This window comes from Tyto alba, unplaced genomic scaffold, assembly GCF_018691265.1.
Source record: "Tyto alba isolate M040663 unplaced genomic scaffold, T.alba_DEE_v4.0 Super-Scaffold_12, whole genome shotgun sequence".
Taxonomy (NCBI): Eukaryota; Metazoa; Chordata; class Aves; order Strigiformes; family Tytonidae; genus Tyto; species Tyto alba.
The window spans coordinates 3,098,750-3,118,426 of record NW_024881274.1 but is presented as its reverse complement, the minus strand read 5'-3'; the positions used below and the strand labels follow the sequence as shown (position 1 = coordinate 3,118,426).

The window sequence follows — 19,677 nt, the reverse complement described above, 5'->3', positions numbered from 1 at the left end:
TCTGCATAAGATTTTGAGTCATTAACTTAAAACTCACGTCATTTTATTAAACAAGCAAAGCCTGGGACCTAGAACTCTTCACAAGGAAGATAAACTTACCAGAAGATGGTAGACTTGGTCATCAATAAACCAGGCTGCACTTGAACCACTGTCTTTAAGCAGAAAAGCTTGAAATTCCCCATCCCTTAACTAGAACCATCCCTTAGGATTCCAATCTTTTCAGAGCTGCTCACCGAGACAAAAGTAAAACAGAGGCCACCTCCCCTCTGTGCCAGCTGCTCATTCTCTAGCCGCTGTTTCGCCAGCATCACCGACATCAGCGTTGGCAGAGCAGAGTGTTCCTCCTGCGGTTCCTTTGCTGTGCTGCCGTCTACCCCATACAGCGGCTGCTCCACTCGCCGCTGTAACACAGTCAAAAAAAATACAATGAACTTTTTTTTTTTTTTTAAAAAAAAAAGTGATTCTCTGACTCTGCCAAAACTGTTGTCAGCGAAGCAGCAGCTCAGGAATGGGCAGGCAGCGTGGTGAGGGATCTGATAACTCAAACAGGACTCCTGGAGTGATTGTTCCAATGGCAGACATCAAAAAGTAGATGAAGTTAACAATTAAAGTGACAAATGAACATAGAGGACAGAATTCATTGTCAGTTAACATGCTCTCTTCCTTTGCAAAATAGGTTGTAGTTCCAAAAATCTTAGTGCATTGCAATTTTGGTCAATGCATTCAAAATTTTAGTACTTGATGTTTTTTACAGAATCATTTTAAAACAACCAATGCCACAATAAATTAATTATTCTGGTGATGCATATTGAGTTAGAACTGCTAAAAGTCAGCAACCTAACCATGTCGAGGACCCAAATGTCACTTTAAGCTCATTTCTGTCATTGTAGCTGGGACCAATCTCCTGCAAAATAAGCAAAGTACTAATGCGTTTCCAAAAAATCTTTTAAACATGCATTCCATCTCTTGAAGGCCAGCTCCTTTCTCCTGCAGTAGACTCATTTTCCAACTGTGATACAGGAACCAGGTTCAGTAAGAACAAGAATCATCTGAGCTACTCTGATTACAGCACTCAGAATCTCATTGCCCTTGCTTTAAAAGCCAGCCCACCACTGCTGAAACTTGGCAGTCTGAGTAACAGTCACCTAAGTCCTTCCAAGCTACAACTCCGGGCCAGGCATATGCCAGACAGAAAGTAAGCGTTCGGGTCAGGCTTCAGCTTTTCTTAAAAACCTAAACTACAACCTGAAGCGTAATTGCTGGATAACATTACAAATGTCAAGAATGTGCTTTCTTCCCCAAAAGAATGTTTGTATATGAGAGCAACCTTGCAAGAGTCTGAAGACCTGCAGATCGTTCTTCTGATCAAAGGAGAAGCAAGGTAATTCAACGCAGTCAAGAGATTTGAAGACAAGAAGTAACATCCTGAAGCCATTACAATTCCTCTGCAGGTTCTGATTGCAGAACATTTCCAGTACAGTATAGATTAACTCACAGATTTGGAGGAGGTTTGTCTCACTGTGAAAGACATTTTAACACTCTGCTCTCTTCCTAGACCACAATGACATCTGTAACGGGCAAGATACTCAATCTTCTCCAATTTTCACTCATCCCCCCATTTTTGGGGGCTTAGCTCAAACCATCGATATCGACAGATCTTGCAAATGCACATAATAGTTTGCTACGAACAAGGAAACATTACAGGTTTAGCTGCAAGAGTAAAGAACAGCAGATAAGAAACACAAAGAGCATCTGCGTAAGGAGAGACACAAACTGGCTGAGCTGAAACTAACTGTAACATCAATATTCAGAAATATTCACTTCAAAGTTTTACTAACTCAATACATATAAGTGTAGAAGAAGAAAACCAAAGGAAGAATCCACTTGTCACATTATAAACACCTGTGGGGTATCGCGTGTGCTGGAATAAAGAACTGTCCCTAATACCTCACACATCTGCAACATTCAGAGATGGTATTTCTTTCATTAACTTCCTTTACAGAGATATAATAATGAATTAATAGAAGACAGAAGGAAGAGCCATTCAATTAAGATATATTTTGATTTTTAGAAACATAAAAATATCTAGAAGCATATGCGAAGCTCTCCCCTAAAGCAGCATTACAAAGCTTCCAAAATCTAGCAGCACATCTTGAATTGAGCAGCACATTTGGTGTTGGGATTGAGCTTAGTACACATTCATGAACTCTGCAAAGGCCTTTGCAGAATAATGCAATCAGTAAAGACTCTGCATTTGGTTTTTGGAATACTAACCTTTCCCACAATGCTCTGTACTTTTGTAACACTCAACAAATGCTGAACATTTTTAAAGAGGGGCCCAGGCAATAGTCAAAACTAGAGATCAGACACCAGAGCCTCTGAATATTGCTTTGCTAGTTGAAAGAAATTTCTTTAGCTGCTCTGTGCTAAAATGGCTTAAAAATACTGGTTATTTCTTCACATTCAGATCTTGCAGAAATGCTGCGACAGCAAAATGGAATTACGTAACAAAAAAAAAATAGCAACAGATGTGCATGTATACACATTTCTTTGCAAGCTTTTTCTAATGTTCCTTACAAGTTACATGCTGATGAACAGAAGTAAAAGACTTTCCCAATATAATTATGGTATGCACGTTTTTCAGTATACCCAAAGGGTCCAATCAAGATGGGAATATCATTGTACCAGTGCTATACAAATATACAACATACTCCCAACTCGATGGAGAAGTTCGTGAGCCACAATGGAATACAAGATAACTAATACATCAGTTCCACCCTTTAAGGACAGTGATCTATCTGTAATCACACAGCATGCTAAAAACATTCATCTTGCATGCTTTAAGCTCAGATATTGATATCAGTTGCAACTGGATTATCCAGTGTTACAGGGTCCCAGACACCTAACTTTGCTACCAGAACGCAGTTTCAGGTTAAAAAAAAAAACAACAAAAACGGAATAAGGAATAAGCCACATCACTCACCAAAAGATACTTCTTTCCTGTTCAGAACCTCTTACTACCTGTCTGAAGCACGGCCACCAACCTAATCAATGCCATGCTACCAGCTCTGTTCCCAGGGATGACACTTACCGGCAAGGGGTTGGATAAGGAATGCTGCGGTGACGATCTGGCGACAGGCGGCACACTTCTACCGGGACTGGTTCCTGGGCCACTTCCCCCAGCAAACTGGCCAAATGAACAGATTTGATCATCAGTAATTCCACAGAGATAATACATTTACCCAAATTTAACAGAGACAGAAGGAACACATTCATCTTCAAAATGAAGCCTTACAGGCTCTAGGGACTCCTTTAAACAAACTGAAGATGAGCTAAGATGAAAATCTTAAAATTTCATGCACTGTTTTCAAAAACAACAGCAAAAGTACTTCAGACAAACATTCACATGTGTGCCGAGTACATTTTTCATTGTAACCCAAAAAGATGTAATTCTGCACACTTGGATTACTAGTTACTTGGATTACACAGTTACTGAGCGAAATTAGGAAGACTATTCCCTACGAGATGTGTCTAACGGTGCACCACATAAGTGGTAAGAAACACACACCTCCACTGAAGCATCTGTGCCCGTCACTGTTAAAGAGAGGACAGATAAGCAGCTGGGCAACTGGTCTAGTTGGTACAGAAATTCCTATGTTCCTGCACCACACAGTATACCACACTTAGAAAAAAACTTACAAAAAGCTAAGAAAAAAGTAAGCACTAATAAGCATTTAATTTCTGACTCTAAGTTATTCAGTAAAATAAAGAACAAACTTAAGAGAAAACCTAGAGCTCTGGATCATGCAGACCTAAAAGAAATTTCAGAGACTATGCAATAAAAAGAATATTTAGTTTTAGAATGTCCATCACTGTTTTGGGGAAGGATCTCCATCTCCTGTGTGGTGCCAGCCTCCCATGGCAAGCTTTTCTAATGAGGGAACCCTGTAAACAACTTCCTACACAAATCAGCAGGACTTTGCAGGTAGGTTCCATTGCAGCACTGGACCTGTATTAAAACAGGTTTGCACACTAGGAGATAAAGACTCCAACATACACTTATGTGGCTTTTAGAATCTTTTAGAAAATTGCTTTACCAACTGTGCAAAGAAATGTTAACTTACAAAACAACTTCCAAAAATCTCATATCCTCTACCTAATCAGATTTGAGCATATCAGGTTAACATCGTTAATCAATGACTCCGAGCTATTATTTAACATGATGGATCATGTAACAGAAGTCACATTACAGACTTCCATCTACAGATTTTGCATAATGTAAATTCAAGCAGACTTCTCAAACAATGTAAAGATGTTTACCTCAAAATAATCACTAATTTTATGTCCTCTAGGAGTGCCTTTTCCTAAAAAGAAAAACAAAGGATGAAAAGAAGAGTTGATATTTTAAAGTACAGAAGTTATGATGTCATTCTGAAAAACTACTCCTATATTTTGACACTCCTTTCCCAGTAGAAAGGTGCAACACCTATCATAACAAAAGCTTCTGCACAACAAAGGATTGCCCCAGGGTTACAGCTCTTTGTTGTTGGGAGGGTTTACAGTTGACAATTCAATTAACTCTCAATTCCAAACATGTCAAATCCAATCAAACAGCATTTGCACTTGCTAAAGTACTTTGAAAACACTAAACGTCATTGAATGTTGCGTAGGTTCTCCAAAATTTCCTTCAAGATAAGGACAGAGCAAAGGGTACTTTTGCTCCTCCACCTTCAGGTAAATGACTGCATATTAGATCTCTCAAGCATTCCTATAAGAGAGACAATTAGTGCTGGCTTAATACCAGCTCATTAAAACTTAGCCCTTTTCTCTTATAATATTATCAAAGCAGTTCTGTCAACACAATTCTCGTTACTTTCTTGTTAAAGAATAAAAGAAATAGAAATCTGCTCCTATGCCCTTTTGCTAGAAAATCTGAACTTGGACTTGAACACATTGGGTCTTTCTCAGTACTGTGAGACAGTACTGCCTGCTTTATACTTGAGCACAGTTTGTTCTCTATTTGTTACGGTGAGAACTTAGTCTAACAAGGCAGGCATACGTCTCAAAAACGCAAGGAAGAGAGTACAGCCTGTATTTTGAAGTCTGGCTGCTGTATACGTAGTGACGTGGGACCAAAACAACACTTCTGAGAAGCCATATCAAGCCTTTGGGCAGTCTAGCCCATAAAAATGCAATGGTTTGTGTGAATAAGCTGAAGAGGAGTATTTTCCTGCCAATGAGGATAACAAGGCTCCCAGAAGAGAACTACACCGTCATGGAGTAGTTTATAACAAGCTGCCTGACACACCCTTGAGAAAAGCCATTAGTTTCCTAGGACACTGACTGTGCAAAACGTGCACAAATTACCGACCGTTCAGAAATCCTGCAGCAGGGTCAGGAGAATGAATTACCTTGACTGGTCTCATATGCTTCTGCTTTCCTTTTTCTATTCCGCTGGTCATTCTGTTTTTTCTCAGGAGTCTGTTAAACAATACTTCAAAATTAACATTTCTGCAGTTATTCCAAGATTTAAAGAAAATGCCAAAACACAACAATCTGCTCCATATCCCCAGTGGCCATTTCACTTCTCTGGTGCATTTGTTTTTACTGCTGGTACTTAAAGCAGCAACTGCTCTCAAATAGCTGCTACCTTCCGATATATGTACTGCAGAAGGGAGAGAACATGGTTAGGAATGAGGTTCATTTTTCTTCTACTTCAGCTGCAGCAAGACAGCCTTGACCACCCAGTTACCTCATATGGCTAGCAGAACAAGTTCAAACACTTATAAAAACCCGTGTAAAGCATTTCACAGTGATCACAGCACTGGTACAAGAGGAGTAATGACAAGAGGTTTGAGTACAGACATCCAAATTTGCAGTCCAGCAGCTACTCACAGTCTAACAGGACAATTCATCTTGCTTGCAGCTAATGCTTCTTCCCAAAGCCCTTGCAGATGGCTACATGAACTAACCTGTCCACCAGTGCACAACTGCAACCTTACACAAAACAAGGCAGAGGTCCCCAGGATGGCAGCCAGGAGAAAGCTGCCACAGATGCATCAATTCATCCGGATGTATCTCTCATTAAAGTCAAGGGTCAGTTGCATTTGCCATTTCTGTGAGCAACCAGAGACCTGAGGGGCAGCTTACTGGTGGACAGCAATGTTTTTAAGCACAGGCACAATACAGAGCACAGATGGAAGGCCTGAAGCCTCCAGAAGTGTCAGGCTTATCTGTCTGCACAGGGTTGGCAAACCTAGACGTGCAAGGGTGGAGAAGACCCTGGCATGGTGCTGTCCCTGTCACCAGGGTCACTTATGTGGCCAAACCTGTTGAAAACATTAGGGAGCACTGCACTAGAAACAGCTTACTGAGATTGCTGGAAAGACAGACATCTTGTCGTTTCCATCACCGATGTAATTTTAAAAACATCTCTTATCCTAACGGGTCCCAAATAATTTCTGAGCTATACGCTTTACAATCACTGCAGCCACCACTAAACTATAGCCTGGGGGATGGAAGAAAACCACAGTGTGCAAAACACAACTCTGAGGGAGGGAAAGCCATGGCCAGAAAGTTTGTGGTCAACCTAAGTTGCATGCTCTTTGGAAACCAAAGTCCAAAGTACTCTGTTTAAAGATCTCTGCCAAAGACTTGCACACAGTAAGCACAGAAATCAATCTATCTCCTTTAATAGGATAAAAAGGATAAAGCTGACACAGCCAGAATCTAAACCTGGCTGTGTCCCCAGTGGATGCTGGACATCTACAGTCCCGTGTTACCAGCTGGGCAGTCACCGAGATGTTATTGTTTTGGTAAGAGGACAGAGGGGATGTTAAGACAAAGGTGGCTATTGTGACTGCAAAGTACTTTTTAAAATGAGGGGACTGAAAACTCCATAACCATCTGGAGACTTGCTGTATCAGCTCCTGTACGTGCAAAAGTCAGTGACATTGCCTCCTCACTGTTTAGTGAAGAGCAACTCATGAACAGCGTTGGCGTGACTGTAACACCACAGGCTCCATTACAGCCTCCATGGAACTGTAAGCATATTAATGAGATGCAGTTTAAGTTGTTTTTCCATTCAAGTACTTACATAACAAAAATTACACACAACATTATCTGTTACAGACTGAAAAGGCAAGGAATGGTAGATTTGATTATGTCACCTTGGTCAATTTAAATCACTCCACAGAAGTTCATTAAAAAAAAACCCCACGTAAAATAAGAATGAATACTCAGTTTTCCACTCTTAACTATACTTACTTGTATCGAGTTTAAGATACTGTGTTCTTTAAAGACATAGCTTTACCAGACACCTCACATCAGTACTGCCATATAATAGAGGGACATAAGATCCAAAACTTACCTGATTACCACGTGGAAAGTTCTTTAAATGCATAAGAAAATGCATTTGAATTTGAGATTTTGCTTTATTAATGTGGAATTTTCAAGTAGAAATGTAACTCTACAATTCATTTTGCTGCTTTAGCAAGTGTTTTGAAATAGTTAATCCTAAAGCAGTGAGATTAAACAGGGACAAAGCATCAATTTTCACCTCCCCACACTTCCATAGAGCAATTCATAAAAATGCTCCGCTTTGTTACAGACTTCTGCAAATTCACATAGTTGATAGGTAAGGCAAACATTTCCATTAATGATCTCTGGCTTTCTATTTGTCCAAAACTGCATCCAAAACCAGCAAACAAATCACAGTGCAGCTGAAAATAATTTCATAAGCAGAGCTTTACAAATGCAGTGTTTTTGGGGTTGGGTGAAATCTGCCTGCTATGGCAGGAAGCTCCACGGACTGTTTCACAGCATGGTTCAAAGACTGTAGCCTTAAGATCCAGACTAAATACTTCCACTAGTCCCTTTCACACCCCAAACAAAGAACATGGTCACTCACTCTCACACAATTCCTTCGATATTTTGAGTTCAATCATGTCCACCTTAAACCCGATTACCATGAGGATTTGTGCCTGCTTACCTCCAATTCTTTATCACTCAGAGAACCCACGCTGCACAAGCTCTGGTTGGAAGACTCACTATTTAATGGACCCTAGTGAAAAACAAGCAAAAACTGTTAGACACAACTTCCATACAAGGCAGGTATGTCCTATAATACATTGCATCTCTGGGCTAACTACGCTGCTCTAAGTCACATGGATACAGCAGCAACACAGGTCAAATACCTGGACACACAGTGGGACACTAAAAAAACTTTGGAAGTCGTTTGGAGCAAGATGGAAGTCGGACTGTCTTTTCTCAGTATTCTGATCCAGCCTTTGCAATGATATTTCTGCATCAATTTATATCCTAACTGCTCTATTTGACCACATCCGCAAAACAGCCAAGGCAGTATTCATGAAAGCCTAAGACAACTGGTTTGAGAAACAAAACTTCTGATTTGTAGAGTAGCAGTAGTTCCAAGCTCAGCTCTTCAGGCAAGCATCTGCTTGACCCTGGGCTAAGAATTCAGAGGCATCTTCCATCTGGCAAGGCAGCTATTGCTGTTACCAGATGCTCGCAGTACCACTGATTTTTCGTTAAATGTGTAATTTTTATGCTTTTTTTAACACTAAGAAAGCAAACAAGCAGAATTTGTGTTAACAGCAGTACAACTGGCACCCATAAGACGATCTCTCCCACTAGGCTATTTTATGGACCCATGGCTGACCTGCCAATAGAGCAGTTGTTTCTACCAGGCTAAAGCACAAATTCAAGAGGCTGGAATAGATTTACCGAAACAGTATCCAGGTACTGACAAGAGTCTGCCTGAACCTTTGCAGGCTCTACTGGATACCTACAAGTGCAGATGTATATCCAAGCAGTTTTGAAAATTGTTTTTTAAAATCTGTATCAAAACTAGTTTTAAAAGGAAAGTGAATCATGCAAAGTCACTGTGTTTTAGCCTAGTGCTCTGACACAAAGTATCCTCCTACAGATCTAACTTAAGAAATCTAGACGAATTTGACAAAGATATCGAAACAAGATTCACAATTACTGATGGAATGTATTAACAGGAAGAATGACATGATAAAGCCACCTCTCCATTAATAACTTGTGAGCATCTTTTCCCAAAGATTCATTCTATTTTAGCAATCTTATTTTTGCAGTAACCGCTTCCCACCAATCAATCTTTCCTCAAGGCAAAGCCACTTCTCATTATATATTTGTGCAGAAGTTTTATGGGAGGGGTCAGGGAGAAGCCTTAACACCACAGAAAAATTCCACAGTAGATTATTTCTGAGGAAAGAAGTTCTCCATTCCCCATTTAATAGACAAACACGACCATCAAATTAAACTTGTGATGTAACGTAGCTATTACTAACCCCGATTTCTAAGCAGGCATCCACAGAAAGTAAAAGTTCTGTTTACTTTCTGTATTATACTGTGAATGTTAACTACCAAAACTGTTTCTCCCAAAAGAACATACTTAGTTGTTTCAACAAAAGAAAACCAACCAAACAACACTTGAAGAGCTTAAGAAGCTATACATTTAGCATTCCCTTCAAAAAGCAAATTAGTTTAAGAAAAATTGCAAATTTATACTCTTTAAGCCATACATTACCCCTTCAACTCATCACACAAATACCTCAAGACCACAAAGGTATTTTATCTCACTTCTTCAGCAATACAAAATCTTAAAATTTAGATGTTTTTTAAACAAAGAAGGAAGCTCCCTACCACCCGATGTGATGATTCACAAATCTTAGAGGTACAGCGCTTGGTTATTCCAGGGATTTATTCCTTGGCCAACAGGATTTAACAGAAGTGCCAACACTAACCTTAGCTGCATCCACATGGAAGGCCTCATTGATAAAAAAAAAATGTAATATCTTACGACAAGTGGCAACAGAAAGTTAATCTTTTCACCCATGTAAAAAGCTTGTTTATAAACTGCACAAATGCTGTTCTCTAAAATCCGTCACTTCCTCTCATGAACTCAAACCCCAGCAGCACATCCAAGACATCAACCTTCTGTGCAAGCGTGAAAGCTTTAGTAGGTGCAGGATCATGTCAACAAATTAGCATTTGCTGGTCTCAGATGGACAGGCTGGGGTTCTGACATGATGAAGATGAAAGTAAAAGTTGTTCCCACATTTGCTTAAATCTCACTGCCTCCATTTTGCACATGGATAGCAAATGACAGGAACAGCTGCTCCCAAAATGCCACATTTGAGCTTTTCAGGAACACTGTGGTTGAAAGGGCATCTCAGTGGCTTACGACAGGCCAATGGTACAGCAATGGATCTGCGTTCTAGGGGCACCTGGTGAAATAAACTGATGAGGCCATCTATAGTTAGAAATGATCCTAAGATTTTTTTTTTTTTTTCAGAAATATAAGTTTATCCTCTCCAGTACAAAAAATCCGCTCAGTTTGCATCCAAATGTGACGTTCGGGAATGCAAGCAGCTGGAAAAATGCCTAATACAAAATCTACAATGTTTTTCTTATTTCTAGTACCACCGCTACCTGCACCGACTAGTCTGCGTGGGAAATTTACAGCTCTAGCAGTCGGAATCAAACCCATTTTTTACATCAACAGAAGAGCAGTTCAGTTCTGATCGCAGATTCTTGAAAAGCAAAAAAAAAAAACACCTGTTTTCCCCTTACTTTAAAGCTTCCTCTAGAAACTACACTGACAAAATCGTAAAATTGAACTCAGTGCAGTACTAGGAAGGGTGGAAAGGAACTACTACTTAGTTATGGATCCTGAAAAGAACAGCTTATCAGATGCCTGTAAGTATCCAGCAAGTTTACTGTCATGTGTATTGATACTGTGAAAAAAATGCAGGATTAATTCTTTGCAGGCAAATTCTGACCCATTTCCACTGCATGAGCTTTCTTCTCCCTTGATGATCTTCTAGAGGGCCTTCTACTGACACTTCTCTTACAGTAAAGTATAAGGCCTATCTTACAGGCAAGGAGCTGAAGCATCTTGTTCATGTCAAAGTTGACAGAAAAGTCTTGTTTTGAGTATTCCAGCTATGGAAACACAAATTGTTCATTAGAACATGCTGTACTCAAAGCAATAAAGATGCAATACCTAGGATGCTTAAGGAACATGGCCTAGTCCCCAACTGCACCTCTTTTCAAGTGATTATGCAAGAGAAAGAAAAAGCAAATTTTCCTGATCATCCAGCTAGATACCTGGTTTCAAACATAACCTCATGTTATCAACTGCTTACAGCAACAGGTTTAGACAATGGATATGAGAAACTATACATCTGAGCATCTACTCCTCAACTAACAGTCAGTGAGCGTACAAAACCCCCTTCAAATGTCTGTTTTATCATTCCAGACTGTTTATATTTAACTCTGACATTGGATAAGTGTTCAGTACTTAATTTAACATACCATTGTAAGTGGTCATGACACAAAAGGAATTAAAGGAACAAATCTGAATTCCGGAAAAAAAAAACAAGTAAGCAATGGCAAAGAACACTAACATCAGAATATTGGTGGGGAAGGAGCTGTAGGGAATAATAAACATGCAGTAGTTCACACAGGAAGAGCTTATAAATTTTGGTCCTGAAGATGTCATCTGCACCGGCATCTGGCTTTTCTAGCATAGACTACTTTGGGATAATACTGCACTTCTCTGCTATCACTTACAACCCACTCATCCACTGTACCCTGTCAAGAGAATCAGTGATGGGGCTTAGCAAAAAATCAAAATACGTGGGTCATCTGAAATAAGCTAATAGTTTCTATAGTGTTTACCCAAATGACAAGCACAAGAACAGCACACACTTCCTCCTCCGCAAGGAATTTCTTTCTGAGATAAGCTGGCATGCTCTTTTCCCTTGTGATTCACCTATCAACTGCTGCTTCTAAGTCCGTGACCTACCTATGCACAACAAAACCTCCATGTTGAGAAGTGGATGCAACAGTAGCAGGAGCTTTCAAGACTCCTACTCAAAGGCAAGAATTTAAAATCTGTCCACTCACACGAGCTGGTTAGTCACTTCTCCCTTTGCAAGAGCCCTGGAAAGGCCGCAAATGAAACACAATGGCTGAAATTTCAATAGAAACAACTTAGCCTGATAATAGCTCCTACTGGATCTTCCATAACAAAGCTAGCCTGACTCAGACCACCCTTACCTACCTCCTCTTCAAGCCTATCTACCACCTCGCACAACGTACATTTCCCCAGCCTCTCCAAGTTCCCAAAAACGATCGCTCAGGCCTGTCCACAAGTCTTATGTTGGGCAGTCTCCATTTTGCGCTCTCCAACTTCTCACACTGAAAGACAGCTCTAGAAATACAAGCTGCCTAACCAGAGTCTCCAATGTGGACTCAGAGCAACATGCATTGCAAAATTCTCTTGCTAACTAAATGGTGTAGACATGCTTCATTACCTCAAGGCAAGGTAACCAGAGTTCTTCTGAATTCTGTAGCAAATCAAGAGATTTCAAAGGGAAAAAGTCAATCCTTAGTTCCACTAAAAGTTAGTGCTGACTCCACAGAGGTTTACACCAAAGTGAAACGGTTAAATGGCTTACCAGTTGCTCTGGTCCAGTGCTACTGTTTAAGACAGGTTTAATTAATGTATTCTTATTTCAACCATCACATTAATATGAGAATTACAGCCTGCTTCTTAATTGGGCTTTTAGAAAAGCTTGGTATTATAGCCAATAACGAAATCCCCGAATCACCTAAGTCGTTTTGCCATGAGAAGTTAATCTACTATCAGATGTTCACAAGTAACCTCCACTATATCAGATGGGTAAGCAGATTTGCAACAGGATTTGCTTGGCTTCCATTATGCCTCAAGAGCGCTCTCAGGTTGAAAAAATAGTATTTTTATTTTACTGATGGCAAACTGGACAGAAGGGTCACACAATTCACCCTAATCCTAAATTCAGGGGCAGAAATAGAACTGAGATCTGACAACTATTTCTGGGCTCTAGTATCCAGACAACACATTTGAAATAAGTAATGTTGCACACAGAAGCATCCAAACAATTTTCAAGTATCTGGCATAAAGTCCTGGCACATTCTGTGGTAGCTGATAAATTCAATTCTAAGCTTCAAAACTCTTATTAACTAGTTCTTCTAGTGGCATGTGACACCTCTTCAGGACCATCACTATGCAGCACCACTTCCCTCCAAGGAAGACATGATTATTCTCACATACAAATTCTCCACTTGGTAACTTTGCTGCTAAAAATTTTGCTAAATAGACCACACAACTGGTAACTACTGAACTGATCAAGACTACTAGAGGATAAACCCCAAAACAATACAAGTAAATGCTGCTGTTTTTTATGAGCAATTCTCTTTTTGGAGGCAGATGTTCTGTCGTATACGTGACGCTCCTCAGGTTATTTTCATTCCCCTCTTTATGATACCTCAAAGAGAAAGGGAGCACTAGCTACCACCAAGACCAATTCTTCTTAAATTCTAGCACAGTCATCTGGATCTACAAGATTTCTACAGCACAACAAAGAAGGTTAATCTCCCTAGAAATACTTCAGCCCTTTTAGTTTAACTATAATAAAGTGGCACACACAACTTAGTTTGAAGATCTTGTAGGAGATACGAGTGCTGCTGTGATGATCTACCCTGGTTAAGCCTGAGACAAGCTGTGTGCAAACACAGATTCACCCATTACAATTAGCTATTCCAATTCTTATCCAGGAAAAGTCTGTGGAAATTACACAAATCCTTTGGAGTTAACCCACCTGATATCTTAAAGGCAGCACCCAGACAGGGGGAAGGGAGGCAGAAGATGAGAACAGACAAAATTAAACAATGTTATCTAGAGAAACAAACTGCTTTTTGTCTTCTGTACCTACTGACTCAAGTAAGATGTCTGAGTTGACTAGTCAGAATAACACCTCAAATGAACACGCTTAGGTTGTCCCTAGTAAGTAAACATAAACAGGAGCTCAATAAGCAGGAATACTGGTAGGTGTCAGATAGTCATGTGTTAATTCAAGGACTTGCTTTGTGAATTTGGGGAAGAATGGCACTTTACCATATGGCAAGAATAGACATCTAAAGCATCACTGGCTTTTTGAAACTATCCAGTGACCTGGATAAACCACATGAGTATAACAGTTGCCTAGAAACGTTCCTTGCTTCCATGTATTAACTCCAAGCTTCTAGAGAAATATATTCTCCAGCTACTATGTGAGATAATTCATCATAGACTTGCAAGAGAATTTGGAGGCATTTGGGACTGCAAATGAACTCGGTCATTGGGTTGTGCCTTCAGCTACCACAGGAGGTGACAGCACACAGCTGTTTCCAAAACAGTTTAGGATTTCTGTCCTCTACTACTGTTACTGGAAAGCTCTTCCAGAATCCCATGACTCTGACAGCTAGAACCTTTTTTCCAGTTTCCAGCCGAAAAATTTATTCTAGATCAGCTCAGTCTCATCCATTTCTCAGAAACACGTACAGTTGTTCTTTACTTGCAAACATGGAGGGAAAGTGGGCTTTAGAGTTGCAGTTGTATTAAGGATGTAAACTAGCGCATTAGTTTTATGCAGGTCCAAAACACACCCTGTATTTTTAAACATTAAAGAAACCTAACCAAACACACTAAGCGATACACCCAGTCAGTGGAAGGCAGGAAGCTCAGTTACAACTGCCTCCTGCTTTCACCCAATAGGAGAGCATCTAAGATGACATTTCTTCCTTTTAAGCAATAAACAGCAACAGAATACCTTCTATCCCAGGAGGATGTGCCAGTCCCGGTCCCACTAGATGGCACTAACTTACTCTACGTAGCTTTCCTTAAACATTTAATTGGAGAGAGCTAAAAATCTTAGTTGAATCATACAAATTGTATCACAGCTTTCCCAATATATTCCCTTTAAGACAATGACCTACCAATGCCAGTGCGGAGCATGACGGACGGAGACTTGGGGGGGTAGGGAGGGAATTTGAAGCACCAACCTGGGAGGGAATGTAGTATCTGAGATTAATATTGCAACCAAGATTTGCTGCAACATAGTAGAGTCATGCTAATTCATATCAATGGTTGGCTGATCTATTGCAAATTAGCAAGTATGCATGTAAATAAAAATATATTGTTTGAAATAAGTGTAATGCACTTCAACAGTTTACTGACTAGTACAATGTAAAACACTACACTGCAAAACAGGTAAAAATAAAACTCAGTACCAGAATAGCTTTGCTCAAAGCAAAGCCTCCAAGAAATGAGGCTTTTTCACTTGGATAAGCTTTAGAAACAAAAATGAGTTTTCAATATTCACCCGTACAGAGAAAGGGCATGTATTTTCTGCTCCAAACATATTGAAAACATAATTAAGACTTGCTTTCCTGTATCTTCTAAAGGTTATTCCTTTAAAAGGAATAGTTCCTAACATTCTTTGTGAGCATTGAGTATGTTGGCACTGTTTTAAAGCAACGACAGCATCTATGCTTCTAAGCCTTAGCTATTCTAGACAGTTGTTTGGTTTTATCTATACTGGTACAGCTAAAGATGTTAAAGTGACATACATGGGGGGAAGAGGCAAGAAACAGATGAAAAAGTACATAAAAATGTAATGTTGTATAAAACAAGTCTTTCAAGATTGTAAATACATTATGTACTGTAAACTTCTATGCTAGTAAAAGCCTTAAGATTAAAAAAAGTCTTGAGGGGGGAAAAGATCAAAAAAGCCCCACACTTACTTCAGTAACTGAAACTGTTACCCTTAACAACGTCTAGTGTTAATCTTCCTTATTACACTGCCTTACAGCTGAACATTTTACTTAATCATGCTTCCTTCCAAGACTTAACCTTGTCTGAGTCCTGACTGAAGTACAGATCAGAAAGAAAAGTACGAACTCAAGCAAAACCCTTTTTCAAGTTCTGATTTGCTTTGAATTTTTTTAAGAAATAAAGCATCTACAAAGTTTCTTCTCAAAATAATTCTAGGTTTCTGAAAATTATCTAGCAATGATGTGTTGTTTTACCATCTACCTTGATGTTGTCCAAAACTCAGTATCTTCCTCAAAAGTGAACTCCTTATCACTGACCTAATTTAAGATGAGTTCTGTCACCATTTCATTGCTCAGAGAGACTACTGGTTAACACTACCAACAACATCTAGAGAACTAACAGCTTAATGCTAGTATATCAAGCAGCCACACAATGTTATTATTTAAGTGCCTTACTCAAGAAAGGCAGCTAGTGAACAGTTACGAAGTTGTACATGAGGACAAAGATGGGATTTTACTAGCAGGTTGTGGATCACAGATATAGGAAAGCTTACCTCCAAATACCTTTTGTGCATGTTCTATGAGACCAAGTACACAATTTTAGCGCACTGCACTCACAAAGAACTGAACAAATTCCTGAATGTATTGTCTGGTTACAAGCTGTATCAAACACAGGAAACTTGCAACTGTATCTAACAAGTGGCCAAATTCAGTTCTCAAATGGTTCTTGGAAAAAGGAAGAGACATGAGATTCCCACTTCCAAAGACAAAGCTGTCATGGGTTTTTTTGGGGTGTACAAGTTGCTTTAAGATGGAGCAACTCCTAAAAACTTATTTAGCACCCAAAGTCTTCTGTATAGCAAAACATCTGCTTATAGAGATCCCATTTTCATTCCTCTTAAACATACTTCAAGCAAATTAGCGGTCAAAACACAACTATCGATCCAAAACATTCTGCTAGCAAAGCAAAACTATCAATGTAGAAATTAAAAAAAAAAAAACAAAACAAAATGCAGTGCAGGATGGATAGATAAGCAGTCATGCCTGTTACTAAAGGTACTTACACTCACCTTAGCAACCCCAACTCCAGTAAACCTGGCCTCCAGTAGTTCCTGCCTTCGCGGGTCCAGGCTATGCAATTCTTCCATCATTTCTGCTGCTATGGGAGAACAACACTCAGATTATGCAATGCAAGAAAAGGACAGAGATTTAATATTCTATGCCACTAGTGAGACTCAAAAGTGCCTGTTCTGCAGCGCAACTATGTAGAAAGAATCTTCTCACAAGAGTAATGCAAGATTACTGTGCAATAATAACATGACTTCACCACCATATTACTGTATTTAAACCATAACCCTGCTGGAGAGTTTCCTCTGTTATACCAGCCATTTCAAGATCTCTAAATCCAAGAAACCAATTATGTCACATTCTCCCACTGGATGCTTTATTAAAAGGAAAACATGGGACCAGTGTGTTATGACTAAAGCCTTCAGAGCTTTTCATCCGTGCTGCATGACTAGGAGGAAAAAAAAAAAAAAAAAAGCAACATTCTTTACCCCATAATTTATTTTTGGCCAATCCTGGAAATACTAGATCTCCCCGAACTCCAGATTTCACTGACAACAGCTTTGGTTCTTCCAAGCACAGAGAGGGATTATAAGAAGAAAATGACACTCATTTAAACCTTTTACTTTATAGAGTAAAGCATCAGATATCTCCAGCGTAACAGCTGCTTCTGGTTGTACCTGGGGTACCCTCTTGACAATCCAATACAACAGATGCCATTATTTGAAGGGTTAAAAAAAAAAAACAACCCAAACCACAGAATAGTTGTGTAAACAGGTTAAAGATCAGGAAATACACAATTTGAATACTGAACTGAAAAAAAATGGGACAAATTTCAGTGTTCATTATAACCGTGAATCACATCTTCCCAACTGCACCAATCAAGTTCATTTCCAGAAATGTCTGTTCCAGTTTCATTTTCTGGACTAAGGTAGGAAGGAAAAAAAAAAAAAAAAAAAAAAAAAAAAAAAAAAGAGACAGAAGATAAAGATTTGCTGTATAAAGAGCATAGGCAATGAGGAAAGTTCTTGAAGGGCAGCAAGTGCCCTCTAGAATAGGCAGTATACAATTGTTCCTTTTATTAACTGTCCATTTTGTCCCTGCCATTTCCTCCAAACGCTGCAGATCTAAGTTACAGGGGGCAAAGTGAATCCATCCGGGGGCATTTACAACTGCTCTCCCAAATCAGTAACAAGCCTCAAAAACTAAATGTGGTTATTCGAGAACCCTATTTCTACTATGGGCTTTAAAACCCTGACAAAGCTATCAGCCTAGTTTTCAAAACAGGAAATCTGTGCACCGAGGAAAATGACAGACGAGCCATGAACGCAAAGATGTTAAAGTACTCCCAGGTCTCTCCCCCATTACGGGGCACAGGGTGACCATCCGGGAAGGAATCGCATCCCCACGCCGGGATGCGGGTCTGGGGAAGGGACCGCCACAAGTTCCCGAGCCTCTCCCCCCCACCCCACCCCACGGCGGGGCCGAGCTCCCTCCCGAGGCCTGGGGACTGCCCCGGGCCCCCCCTCCATCCCTCCCCAGCAGGGGATGGCATTCCCTCCCTGCCCTCCCCGACTCCTCTGCGGGGTGATTTTTAGCACCTCTTTCCCATCCTTCCTCCCCACTCGGGAAACAGAGGCACGCGTTTGAAAATAAACCGGTGAGTGAGCAGCCTTGCTCCGCTGCCAGCTGCTGCACCGCCTCGGCCTGCCTCCTCCTCCTCCTCCTCCTCCCCGGCACCCCGGGCAGCACCGCCTCAACTCCCAGGCCGGGGATTCACAGGCCGTGCCCACCCCTTCACCTCCCCCGCCGGCCCGAGGCCTCCGCGCTCCCCCGGGCCGGGCCGGCCCCCCCCCCCCCCGCTCTTACCCCCCACCCGGCGGGGCCTGCGCTCCGCCGTGCCCCGGCGAGGCGGGCACCCGCGGCCCAGGCCTCGCTCCCGCCGCCTCGGGGCACAGGCCTCGGGCCCTTCCGCCGTGACCCCAGCGGCGGGGAGTCTTTAAACAGCCTCCACCCTCCCACCCCCTCCCACCGCAGCCCGGGGTCGCTGCCCAGCTTCCCCCCCCCCCCCCTTCACCCCCCCCACGCCCGCCCCCACTGCCCCCTCGGGCCCGGCGCTGGGGAGGGAGGCGAGGGGGGTCCCCGCGCTTCCCCCCGCCGCCCCCGGGCTCTCTCACCTGGCGCTGCCGCCGCTGCTGCTCCTGCCGCCGCCCCGCCGCTCCTCTCCCCTCCTGCCCGGGCCGAGCGCTCCCCGGGCACCGCTCGGATCCCGCCGCCGCCGGGGGCAGGAGCAGGAGGAGGAGGAGGAGGAGGAGGGAGGGAGGGAACCTGCTGCGGCGGCGGCAGCGGCGGCACGGGCGGGAGGGGGGAGACCAGGGGCGGCTCCGCGGCCTCTCGTGAGCCAGGCGCCGCCGCCGCTGCGGGCACCCGGGCTCCGGGCGGGGGAGAAGGGCGGAGGGGAGGGGGGGGGGGGGGCGGCCGCAGCGGGGGGGGGGGTGTGGGGAGATGGGAAGATGGGGGCTCGCCCCTCGCCGACTCCGGGGCGGGGAAGGAGAGACGGGGCGGGCGTGGGGACAGCGAGAAGGGATGGCTAGGCCGCGGATCCCCGGCCTCGCGTAAGAAACCTCGCGCGGCCGGGGTGCGCGGAGGCGGGCGGCAGCCGCAAGGCCTCGCGGCAGGACAAAGGCCCGAGGGAGGGTTCGGCGGGCGGCAGCGCCCGGGCAGGTGGGGGGTGGGGGGACACGGGGCTGCGGGGACCCCTCGGCTTCCCAGGGGAAGGGGGGGGAGGTCGGGGGGGGGGGGGGGCCGGCGGGGCGCGGCGGGGCGCGGGCAGGTGCCGGGGCCGGTGCTCGCCCCCTCCCCGCGGCGCTGGGCCCGGCCCGGCCCGGCTCGATTGGTGCACACACACTAGTGAAAGCGCGCGGC

At 42.5% G+C, this 19,677-nt stretch overlaps 1 protein-coding gene across 7 annotated transcripts in view; it reads right to left on the bottom strand.

The window, feature by feature from the left end:
* Positions 1-19,677, bottom strand: part of TLK2 (tousled like kinase 2) — a 44,454-nt gene extending 24,777 nt beyond the window's left edge. For 2 of the 7 annotated variants that reach the window (XM_042787354.1, XM_042787355.1), the window contains exons 1-7: positions 18,930-19,626; positions 16,758-16,846; positions 14,851-14,916; positions 7,991-8,062; positions 5,412-5,481; positions 4,321-4,364; positions 3,092-3,187 (exon numbers count right to left, since the gene is read on the bottom strand). In XM_042787354.1, coding sequence (XP_042643288.1) covers positions 3,092-3,187; positions 4,321-4,364; positions 5,412-5,481; positions 7,991-8,062; positions 14,851-14,916; positions 16,758-16,838 — 429 coding nt within the window. In that variant the 5' untranslated portion in view covers positions 16,839-16,846; positions 18,930-19,626. Of the gene's footprint in view, positions 1-233; positions 402-3,091; positions 3,188-4,320; positions 4,365-5,411; positions 5,482-7,990; positions 8,063-14,850; positions 14,917-16,757; positions 16,847-18,621; positions 18,640-18,929 lie in introns of those variants that run through there. The other 5 variants (XM_042787352.1, XM_042787349.1, XM_042787353.1 and 2 more) reach the window with 5 other exon arrangements.